Here is a 12566-nt window from a genome sequence, read left to right on the forward strand (position 1 = left end):
TGGAGCCCCCCCAGCAAAACTTTGATGGTGCCCTCCAGTGTTTACTCCCTTTCTCTTGCCTACCCCTAGTGAGCCTCACAGCCTGCGGGCCCATCTTGCAAGGGTCATAAAACAGGTGTGGACATTGTGGTCTTCAAACCCAGAACAAGTGTGGCCACAAAAACACCTGATCTGAAGGATGGACCCCCTTTTCAGAGAGTGTAAAGTAGTAGTTGGGCCCCCCCTTACTGCTCTGGACCCCCTGTGGTCACAGAAGCTGTTCTCCTGTAGATACCCACCTGGTGACATGCAGACAGGAGTCTTATTGGCCACCAGTCTTTAGCCTGCCTCATATAAAAGTGCAAAGCGTGTACAGAATATGTAACATGTTCTTCTGGTATCATTGTATGTAACAGTGATAAGAAGCATATCATTGTGCTTGGTTGCAAATCCTCAGCATGTTTTTAGAAACCAATGCATATAGCAATTATTGTATGTAATAAGCATATGTAATAAGAAAGAAAACATCATACAATAATGCCTGTAGCTAATCTGTAAGCAAATTTGAGCACATATATATCCTGAATTAGTGTCACAAATGATCTTTCTGTACTCACTCACCTCTAGGTTCCACTCCTGGTCCAAACACTTTTACTCCACTGGTGTCCACTGCTGGCTCAACATTTACACGGACAGGGAATTTAGGTACTGCATGTCCTCCATATTTTATGGTGATTGTGTAAGCTCCAGGGCATGATGGGATGTAGGTAATACTATAGGTCCCGTCGCTGTTATTCTGGATTAGAACCTCAGCCTTTGCACCTGAATCTGAGAGAATCTCAATAGTGAGCTCAGCGTCACCAGCTTTTGAGCAGTCCACTGTGAAGGTGGCCACTTCTCCAGCCTTGCCTTTTTCTAAGCCAGGCCCACTAGCTGTCACTTTGCTTGGATCAAAGACAGGCCGAATGTCCGCCTTGAAGGGTGAACCAGGAATGTGGGCCTCTGCAAACAGGATGTTGATGGAATACTCTCCAGGCTCTGTTGGGAGGTAGGAAACAGAGCAAGAGCCATCCCCATTATCTTGACATTCAATCTTAGCTTCACATGGCCCCTCAACTGTTAGACCAAGACCTCCTGTACCAGCTCCTTTGGTGTCAATTGCAAATGGTGCTGGCTTGCCCACAAACCCTCCTTTAAGGCCTGGACCATAAGCGCGAACCTGTGAATGACATAGAAAAACACATAATAACACGGCCAAATGCAACTTAACTTTTTATGTTTGTATTTCTAGGAGACATTTCTTTACAGATCTTAAATTACTTTTCCTGTTTCATAATGTCTACGCCCCTAAGCAGAGAGGACAGAGTAGGTGTCTATAGAGAAGGTGTCTATATACAAAAGTGGAAGTACAAAAAGTAATCATTAATCTCAATTTTAGTAAGCTGACACATCATTGGATTTCAGCGGTTCTGTAGGTGTGTTTAGCTTTCAGGGACAGCAAAGGGACAATTTGCATATTCAGCAGTGATGCATTGTGAGAGACATCATATGCACACTCCAACCTGAATAATGGCAACTACCTTACCTTTTAAGAAGGCAAATGTCTGTCATGTTAATCTCAACACCAAAGTGCCATAAAGTTCATTATGCAGATGTCAATTGTTCAAAAAGTTGTAGTCTGAAGGGGTCAACTTTTCTTATAAAATAGGAGTAAATATGTAAAAATGACATTGTTTGTCAATAAATGGTGTCAAAGGCTCCAACCCATTGACAGTTTATCGTAAAGAAGGCTTGAAGTGAAATGAAAATGGATGTTGCCATTGTTGTCTCCTTTAAAAAAAATATATCTCAGTTGCCTCCTTTGTAAGAAAGCTGATTGCTTAGCTTGCCTTGCCAATCTCCTCATTTCAACAATTACTGAGTGTCTGCTTTATTACAGGAATCCAGCCAGCAGTCAGAGTAAAGGTAGAGCCCCTGATCTGAATACTCATTCTGTGTCAGATGTGTGATACGTGAACTATGAAAGGCACAGAGTCAGCACTACAACCAAGTCATTTTTTTAAAGCAAGCCAGCAACAGCACACTCCATACACCTCTCTGCATGTTTCCTTTAATTCTGTGTGGCTCATTTCCAGTATGCTCCCACAAGACATACTATATAGGAAATGTGGCGAATAAGATATATTTGGGATGCATGACCTTAGTTGCTGGATGAATTTTTCCCAGGGGCCAGATCACAGTTCTAAGCATTGGGCTTATGTAAACACAGATATGCTTCCCCCCTCGTTCCTGGCTGCTCGAGCCTGACACTCACCCAACATCTGTCACACACAACAATGAGAAACACATGGTGTAAACTATGAACATGCCGGGACTGAGGGGGACAATGAGCACGGGAGAAGGGTAAGGACTACATGGAAATAACACTCTCAGCAGAAACACACAACATATATTAAAGAAAACTGTAACAGATGCTTTGTGGCACAGAGCAGAATGTGGAAACATAGAGTTCATTATTTTGATTTAAATATCTTGAAATGATGACACATCAGAAAATGCAGACAGATTGTTGAGTGAAAGGAAATTGTAACACAAAATAATAATAATACTAAAACATAAAGCTTGAATGTGAAGAATAACTCTTGCCTCTACATACCTTGGAAGGATCAGGTGGCATGACAGCCTCCACTGTGAATGGACTTCCTGGCACAGGATGGCCATCATAGCTAATATCCACCTTGTATGGTCCCTCCTCAGGAGGCATATATTTTACAGTGTGAATCTCACTGGTCACACCAGTTTCCACTTTGCACGGAATTGGACGGCGTGATGGAGAAGTGATCTTCACATCCACTTTCCCTTGTCCTCCTGCCCCACTGGTGTTGATAGTGAACTCTTGGTCCTTCCCAACATCCACCTCTGCCAAAGCAAGATGCGTGTTACAGTTTATATTAAATGAAAGTAAAACACTAATAATTCGGCCATAAATATTATGAAGTACTAAAAAATACTACTCACTGTTGTTAAGTCCTTGTACTTTGACTTTGCCCAGATCAAGAGAAGGTGCCACATTAACAATAAATGGACTTTTAGGGATGGGGTCTCCTCCATAAGTTACTGAGACAGATATGTTGCCCTGTAAATACACCATTTGAGTATAATATTAAGGTTTTGATCTATTCTGTAAATAACATAAGCATTCCGGTAAGTTAACCAAATTTTCTTGCTTAATTATCTATGAAGAGCATACCTGCTGCACAGCTGTATACTTTACTGTAAATGAGTAGTCATGGTTGTCAATGATTTCAAAGTCTTGCACAACTTCACCCTTTATAGTCCCAGTAAACTGTACATCCACCTTAGCTTTTCCAGCACCCTTAGTGTATACTGTAAAGTGTGTGGGCTTTCCAACTTCAACACCTGCATCAAATCAAACCAAGATATCAGTTATAAGATGGATCTTCTTTCTTCATACCTTATATTGTAATACTTGATATAATGGAACAAACAGATGTACTGTAGATATTCCTTGAGCTGACCTCACACACAGTCAAATTTATTTTCAATTGATAAAAGAAATGATCAACAAACTGTACGTTCTTCAACCATGTAATACCTACTAAATGCAATAATAATCTCACTAATATCTAATCAAAATATAAAGTGAAAAATGAGAGTACAATACCCATTCAGTAAATACAGTTTTTAGGTTGACACCTAGTTCCTCCTCTATGCTTTCAAGAGATTGATTTCTTGAAAGTCCATTGCAGTCTCACCTGTGCGGTTGAGTCCTGGACCTTCTGCCCGTACCTTGGTGGCATCATGTGACGGATCCACCTTAACACGAAAGGGGCTGATTGGTATTTCCTATAAGGAAGACACAATTTTACTGTGAGAAATTGAATAAATCTGGACCATCTTTTTCAAAAGACAACTAAAACATGTTTATACATGCTTCATGTTGTAATGCATGAATGTTTTACAGGTGACTTCTACAGTTCCTCTAGTGGAAACTGGTAATTCTTACAAATTGTACATAATTTAGTGTTACCTGATCAGCAAATAACACCATGATGGTGTATCTACCAGCGCCAGGAGGTGTGTATTTCACAGTGAATGTGTCATTATCATTTTTAATGATGTCAAAGTCAATATCTGCTTCAGCTGGACCCACGACGCCAGGTGCACACTTAATACCAATGCTGACATCCCCTGTGAAGAAATGAGCACAAGTGATATTGATTTAAGGTTTCATTTTCCTAGACTCTGTTTATAATGCTGCTGGATCTTATAACATATTAAAATATACATTTCCATCGTTTGAACCCAATCCAAGACAATATCAGCATGGAGTTTGTGTGGAATTCCTCCAAGCACCCTGGCTTCCTCCCACATCCCAAAAACAAACAAGAAAGTGCTGTAAAACGTGTTTCCCACAAAACTGGCCTTAGACAGAATATGACTATAGTTGGAATTAGATTGTGAGCTTCTCTGCGATACAGACAATGACATGGGTTGTTCAACATACTCTGTAGGTTGCTGAGGAAAATGCTAGCACTGTGTTAATAATCATAATGTATTTTAAGAAGGCCAGCCTTACCTTGTCCTGCCTCACTGCAGTCCACGGTGAAGTAAGTTGGTTCATTAGCTTTTAAGCCCGTCTTTTCTACACCAGGCCCATAAACTTTAACTTTGTTAGGGTGACTGCCCTCGCCCACTGACACCTAAAACAGGAATAATTAATATTAGTGAACCCATTTTCACAATGCTGCTAACATATGGGTTATAGTTCTGTGCATCATTTATACATAAACAGAATTGGACATCACAACCATCAGAGGTTCTGCACATGCATGCAAGGACTTCTCACTATAAGAGCATTCTGCTGCTCATAACTGTTACTTACCCGGTAAGGACTATTGGGGATATTCACTCCTCCCCATGAAATGATGATAGTGTGTTTGATTGGCTTGATTGGTACATAAACACACACATAGGTATTATCTCCATTATCCTTAATTTTGATGTCAATAGGTGTTCCCTCTGCATCCTAAATATAAAAAGGACAAACAGTTACATGAAAAGTGTAATACAGGTTTCACTGATAAAAAGGGATTAAAGAGTTCCCTGTGTCCTTATGCTACAGGAGCTTCATTTCTTTAGTGATATTTTATTTTTTGTTAGGATTTTGCAAATTCATAACTACCTCAGTAATAATATATTATGGAATACATTTACATGAATCATGAATTGCTGATTCATAGTCCTACCACTAATATCCTTAAAAGCAGGATATACATAGGAAATAAGCATGGGATGGTTTTCGTTACCTTTATTTGCAATGCAAGCCCTGCTTTGAAGGGCACTAATGGTAAAACTGTGGGTAGCACAGGAGGTTGTCAAGGGCTCCCATGCAGAGTGCAGAAGAATTACCAATGTGTTTAGCATTTAGCAGTATATCCGTACAATATTTATGTACCTGTGCATAGATCTTCAGTTCAGCAGTTCCAGCGCCACGAGCATCAATAGTGAATTCAGCAGGGTGTTCAACAATGCAACCAGTGGGTTCTAGACCTGGACCAAAGGCCTTAACCTGGAAAGAATTGAGAAGCAGCCAACATAAGTAATCATTAAAGGCAATTACAGAGCCTATGTAATAAGCTTTTGCATGTGTATGACCTCCAATATTTGTCCCAACATGATGTCCCAAATCAATCAACTGCACACGTCTTGGCTACATATGTTCCTATGCCTTTGTTGGTTGTAATAGTTTTCCAGTTACATAACGCATCTTTGGAAAGGAATGAGGGATTAGACCATGTAAAGGTCAGAGCCCAGTTAGATAAATGTGTCTGCCTCACCCCCCCCCCCCCCCCCTTACAGACTTGTAAAAGAACAGGTGCTAGTTTGGGGAAGGGGGGATATACAGTATAGTCTGGGAAAGCTGAAACAGAACCAATGATTGTTTGTCCTGAGCTGCATTCCAAATGTTCTGTTTAGATTTTTAAAGTATACAAAATAGCAAGAATGGGATACAGATATAGTACTGGATTATGCATGATGTCACTTATAAAGTAACTACGCTTTTTGAAGGATTTTGCAAATGTGTCGACAGGAAATATAGCAAGTGCTAATATTGAATTAAATAATGGAAGTATTTCCATCAATAAACCATCTTCATGCACTATAATTACTAGGCAGCACTAAGAATGACTGTCTGGGCTGATCCTGGCACCATATAATGAAATGATGAGAATCCATTCAACAAAATGGTATAGAAAAGTTTAGCCATATCATGAAGAATACACATGTGATTAGGGGTTGTAATACCCAAAAGCAGTATGATATGGGCTTGTATGTTTTCAGCTCTGACAGCTGTTGGGATGTGCTTAATATGTTGGGTGGGACTGCTTAGGAAAGAGGTTTGGTTTTATTTTTTAATCAATGAAGATGTTAAAATAAAGCTGAACCGATGAAATTTGTCAGATTCCTGAAAGCTATCATAGATAATAAGGCAATTTCCTGAAGAGATGGCTCATCTATACTTGTGACTATAAATTATCAGGTGGGAATGTGGTCAGTCTGAAGAGTTAAAGTTAAAGAGAAACTCCGACCAAGAATTGAACTTTATCCCAATCAGTAGCTGATACTCCCTTTTACATGAGAAATCTATTCCTTTTCACAAACAGACCATCAGGGGGCGCTGTATGACTGATATTGTGGTGAAACCCCTCCCACAAGAAACTCTTGAGTACGTAATCCTGGCAGTTTTCTGTCTGTGAACCTTGCTGCATTGTGGGAAATAGCTGTTTACAGCTGTTTCCAACTGCCAAAAAAGCATGCAGCAGCTACATCACCTGCTAACAGTAAAAATGTCACCATGTAATAAATGTCAGAATGTAAATCAGGGATTTAAAAGATTTTACAATGGGCAAACACTGACTAAATAATTTATACATAATTATTGTAAAAAGGAAGCACTTTTTTATTACATTATTTTCACTGGAGTTCCTCTTTAAGTAAAATATCAAATTTCATGTTAGAAAAAAAAAGTGCCTAGTGGACGTAACTTGATCTTATACAGTCTATTGATACTCTGCCTTGCCTGTAGTTCTTTATTCTTTTCATCATTCTTAAACCGTATTACCTTCTCCGGGAAGATTTTGTTGTTGGCTGGGAGAATGTGAGCAATGAAGGGACTGTCCTTGATGTCCTCATCATCACAGATGACATGCACAGCATACTCGCCGGGCTCAGTTGGCCAGTAACGCACATCACATGATCCATCTCCCTTATCATCACACTCGATCTTTGCTTGGGAGGGACCCTCAATGGAAAAGCCTTAACACAGCAAGAAGTATGAAAATGAGGGTCCATAATATAGGCACACTATACAAAATGTTAAACATATAGCTAAATACATTATGGCCGCAGAGGGCCTGATTTATTAAGGTTTTCCAGGGCAAGAGAACACTGGTGTACCTAAGTTATCTAGCAAACCTAGCCTTGATTTAATAAAAAAATAATAATAATCTGCTATAAGGTTACATCTTCAGCCCTTAACTTGGCCATATCAGGCTATACTGAGATTTGTTGACAGAGTAGTAAAGTAATAGCCATGCAATCACAGTAGCATATACACGTACTGTGGTAAAAGGTTTATGCATTTAATCCAGACCTACCGCGATCAGACCAAACCTAGACTTCTTATAAAAATCTAGTATTTCAGTTGTGTGCACACGACTAATTTAATGACTGCTATATCACTAACTTTTCTGGGCCGAGTTTGCTAGATCACTTAGGTCCTCACTGTTCTCCAGCTCTGGAGAACCTTTGTAAATTAGGATCAGTGCCTCAGTATTGAAATCCTTACCAAGTGTTCCAACCTCTGTGCCTATGGCTTCAACAACAAAGTCAGCAGATTTTCCAACCATGCCAGTTTCCAGTCCAGGACCCCATGCTCGTACTTTCTGGACTCCTACTTCAGGGCTGATAATGACCTCGAATGGGCTACAAATAAAATGATTATGAAAATAAAGGAACATATTTATGCAGCTTCAGGCTAAATGTGACATATAAATACAGTGCAAAATTAGCAGAGAGGACAGGACCACATTTTTCCACAAAGTCTCCTCCCTACTTCGGGGTACCATATGTGATCATTCAACAACTCTTAACTTTTTAGGCTAGGTGACAGGAAGTGAGTAAGTGATCATAAATTGTGAGCGTGCGGAGCTGGTGAACATGGAAAATTTGTCAGTTTGTGAACTTATCCATAGTATACAGGACCCGAAGGACCTGTTTATTTTAAGATACAGTCTTGATTTAGTGCTTTTTTTTACCTTTTAAGGTAGCCTTACAACATTATCCTTAACACTGCATACTTCTCCTGCTATACAGTTGTTTTCATTGGTTATTGGTCACATATATCCCTCTTGTGCCATTTTTTAGTTGATCTCTTTTTTAACCAATTTTACTTGGTCTTTTTATCGCAACAGTTAATCTTTTTTCTTGAAGAGGTTTATATACTAGCTTTCATCTTACCTCCTTGGTATGGCATATCCACCCCATGTGATGGTCACGGTATATTTTCCCGCAACTATTGGGTAATAGTCACATTCGTATACACCGTCTCCAACATCTCGGATTTTCACAGGTTCCTCTGTGCCCTCTAAGGGTCAGAAAATACTGTTACAAAGTTTTATCAACGTCTGCAATAACATGAAATAAACAAGCTGCCTTCAAAAATATGAGCTCTGGCTTGCATACAGGTATATGTCATAACATTATTATATCCATAAATAAATGTTGTGTATTTATATTATGGAGAATGGATGGTCTATAAAACATGTTATTTTCGTTGTTCCTTGTACTACTGTTCAGTCTTACATTTTTTTCAGCCAGCATGAGGCTAAAAGTGGGTTATAAAAAGCAACCCAAAGCCAAAGCACTCTGAGCTGTAAGTTTCAGATTCAATAATAACTCTAAACGTCCTGATTGAGTTTCCACTTCACTTTTGGGGTGATTCCTCAGGGAAAATGGGTTCACACACTGTTAGAACTTACAGCTGAAAGTGATCTAATACCTACCATGCACTAACATAAATAATGCTCACACATAACAGCTGGTACCATAAGGTGCTGGCACATAGGACTAATATATTTTCCCACCTCTAGTCTTAGCCAACACAACAGTCCCCAGAATCTGCTGCACATGTACTATCTTTCTCAAAGTCAGTATTTCCAATAGCAGTACACAGGCTCTCTCTCCCTAACATATGCTAATGCTTACACCAAGAGATAGGGCCAAATTAGTGTTGTGGGGGTATGATGGGTGCATAAGATCTGCTCACCTCCAGGATGTATGAGCCTGTGTGACATTGTATCGGCTGTGAGGTGATGTACAGGTTAGGGATGCTGCATGCTTCTCGTTGTACTAGCTCTCATATGTGAGTGGGAGATGGCAGATTCACTTTGAGCTGTTGCAAGTAGGGCCACTATATTAGTGGAACTTGGTAATGCTACTAGCGAAAATTTGCTTGCATATTGCAAAAACGGGAATATGGCTTTGTGTTAATATTCTCTTAAGAATTGTGGGGGTTTTTTTGTTTGTTTTTTTGTGCAAAAATACCTTTATACTGATACATCATTTAATGTACCCCACATCAATATTTTGCCACTTACTAGGCCCTTTGACGGTGACTTTCAGCTCCCCACTTCCTGCTCCCTTGGTGAACACTTTGAAGTCAGCAATTTCCTTGACGCGTACTCCTTTAGGCTGCAGTCCTCGACCTGAAGCTCTGCAGGCATTGGGGTTACATGCTGCAAAATACAGAAATATCATGGTCAGAATTCAACACAGAGCCAAAAGAAACTGCCACAGAATGAGCAACTGCTAGAAATGGCACACGGCTGTACATCTCACAACACACCCATTGCTAGTATGGGAAGCTGCCTGATTAAAAGGAACATAATATTTGGAAAATACAGGTAGCTCCTGATTTTCAACAAATACCTCTTATGTGATACCCAAAGGGTACTCATATCAGGACATTGGGTATTTGCTTCATTTTCAAAAAGAGGTAAACAGCTACATGCAAGGACAAACAGATATTCATCTAGTACAAGCCCCTCTTCTTGTATTGTCAGTAATGAATACATAGGACCATTACATTAGGGTGTGGATATATCCCAGAGGCGTATTCCCCTTTATCTTTTATACATGTTCTCCTGTATAAATGGTTGTGGGTCTCCAAGGAGGGTATTGTTCCATTACCTTAACAGTCCCGTACTGTACCTGAAAAGATGTGTCTATCTCAATTATAATGTAACTCCAGGCAACATATATTTGCTTTTTTCTTTCAGCAAAGAGGGGTTAGAACCTCTGTCATATGTTTAATGTTACCAAGGCATCTTAATGGGAACACAGACAACAATACAAAGCTAGCAGGGGCTTTCTAACCCTACCTAGAGCTACAATTTTTGTTTTTTAATTTGCATCTACATTAAGAAAATATTTAGCTTGGGTGTCACATGACAGCCGAGTCTGCGGCCGCAGTGAGCAGCAATCGGCTCGGGACTGCGGAAATCCACGGCATAGAATCTACGCGGCATCAGAGATAGAGAGCTGCAGATGTGGCATAGATTCTCACTTCTGCAGTCCCGAGCTGGTTAAAGTGTAACATATGTTTCACAGTTACCTGTTTGTCTCCCAGTGCATCAAAAAACTAAACTGATCATCCTACCTAGGCAAAGTACGGAGATCTAACCACTACAGCACAGCACCTCCCTGCTGCAGCCAAAGAGTTGTAAACCATAGTGCTGCCATCCCTAGTCTATGCAAAAACGATCAAGGTAGACAAGGGGGTGGCATACATCTCAAATTTTTGGAATGTATGTTACTGCAGAGCTTTAAGAGAAACCCATCCCACACCTCTGGCCATGTCCAAGCCACAACCCCTTGTCATACATACTACAAAGAATTAATTTACAAAAGGTGTATTTTATTATCCAGGCACCACTAAATAATAACATCTAACCTTCAGTTGGTCATGTATTTCTGCTTTGCACTTTAAAGATAGTACATGCCCTGAACAAGAGAAAATGGTTGACTATTCATTTGAGTAACTTCTAGAATAAGAAAGGCTTCTGCACCATATGTCGGTAACCCACATCTCACAGGCAGAGCACACAAAGAAGAGGCTGAGTGTTAATACAACACAAAAGCATTTTGGCAAAGATTTCTAGAACAGGAAATATGCCCAAAAGAAAAGTACTAAATAGCATCTGATCTTAACAGAAGATTAAACGCAAGCACTTTCTACTCAAACTAAGTAGCTATAGATGTGTAATAATGGTACATGCAGAAGAGCAATGGCATAACTTTAAATTATGGTCCCCCAAGAAAGACTGTGGTGCCCCACCCCATATTCACACCCCCTCTCTTCATGGTGACATCATGGTCAGGGGTAATATAACAAATGTTGTCATCATAACTCCCCCATAGCAATGCAGCCACTATGATGCCTCTTAGCCATACAATGTGTGGCCACAAGAACTCCAGCTTTGGAGGGTAAGCTCCTGTACTGGAAGGAGAGAGAGTCAGAAGTTGGGGTACCCCATAGACTCAGGGCCTCTCTGCAACTGCAGGGACTGCTTCCAAGGAGTTACACCTCTGCAGAAGGAAAAAATGAATATGAAATCATGAAACATGTAAACATAAACGTAAAAAAAAGGGGTTGGTAAATTTTACCTCAAAATCCAGATAAATAAGACATAGAGTGCCCATTGCTGTGTGCAAGAATATGTATTCAAGCCTAAAAAGCCATATGCAAGGCATTGTCAGAGGACAGTCCATGCTTGGAGCGTGCAGATTCATACACAGGACACAACTATTTCTAAAGCCTATTCACAAAAGTATGGCCATGCACGGGCTATGTCTTCTCTATATAGACATTCCTGAGGCTATGCTCTCTCACGCTTGCTAGGCCATGCTCAGGCCATACTAACTTGTTTTGCGTGGTTTAGGTTTAGGTGGAGGTGGGGGAGCCACTTTCTTAGCTTTTTCAGGAGGAGGGGTGACCTGCAAGGGAGGGGTGCTGAGAGCCAAGGCAATAGCTATGGGAAAGCAAAGAAACATGGGGAAAGAAGATCATATAAAGCAAAGACAACTGTACAACATGGCAACCAACAAGCACAAGGTGACACGCGTATGTAAACGGTGATGGCCAATCTCCTTGATGCCTTGCCACTTTTATGCATGCCATGATCCATGCAATGCACTGGGACATGTATAAGATAGATGATTAAGCAAATTATTTGTTCTTATTTTCAACTGGTGGTGTGCTGGATTTATTAGAAATAATACAATATGCCAGTGTAACCTATAGTACTCCCACTAAAATCATGCTTTTCTTTTTCCCTCACCTACACCCCCAAAGTGTGTACCTGTTATGAGCATTACAGATACTAAGATACTTTATTCCAACATAACTCATTGTTTGAAACCATAACTGAACAATACTTCTGAAAAAATAAGCTATAATTGCCAAATGACAGTTTTAATATAAAAAAAAATAGTACATGTGT

General features: G+C 40.1%; 1 protein-coding gene across 4 annotated transcripts in view; it reads right to left on the reverse strand.

Moving 5' to 3' along the window:
* FLNC (filamin C) overlaps window positions 1-12566 on the reverse strand; it is a 107641-nt gene that overhangs the window by 15588 nt on the left and 79487 nt on the right. For 2 of the 4 annotated variants that reach the window (XM_068275937.1, XM_068275935.1), the window contains exons 9-22: window positions 11988-12095; window positions 9663-9800; window positions 8524-8650; window positions 7853-7989; window positions 7127-7320; window positions 5459-5572; window positions 4886-5029; window positions 4580-4703; window positions 4031-4191; window positions 3756-3846; window positions 3230-3399; window positions 2998-3115; window positions 2636-2898; window positions 601-1198 (exon numbers count right to left, since the gene is read on the reverse strand). In XM_068275937.1, coding sequence (XP_068132038.1) covers window positions 601-1198; window positions 2636-2898; window positions 2998-3115; window positions 3230-3399; window positions 3756-3846; window positions 4031-4191; window positions 4580-4703; window positions 4886-5029; window positions 5459-5572; window positions 7127-7320; window positions 7853-7989; window positions 8524-8650; window positions 9663-9800; window positions 11988-12095 — 2487 coding nt within the window. The remainder of the gene's footprint in view (window positions 1-600; window positions 1199-2635; window positions 2899-2997; window positions 3116-3229; window positions 3400-3755; window positions 3847-4030; window positions 4192-4579; window positions 4704-4885; window positions 5030-5458; window positions 5573-7126; window positions 7321-7852; window positions 7990-8523; window positions 8651-9662; window positions 9801-11987; window positions 12096-12566) is intronic. The other 2 variants (XM_068275936.1, XM_068275938.1) reach the window with 1 other exon arrangement.

This window comes from Hyperolius riggenbachi, chromosome 3, assembly GCF_040937935.1.
Source record: "Hyperolius riggenbachi isolate aHypRig1 chromosome 3, aHypRig1.pri, whole genome shotgun sequence".
Lineage (NCBI taxonomy): Eukaryota > Metazoa > Chordata > Amphibia > Anura > Hyperoliidae > Hyperolius > Hyperolius riggenbachi.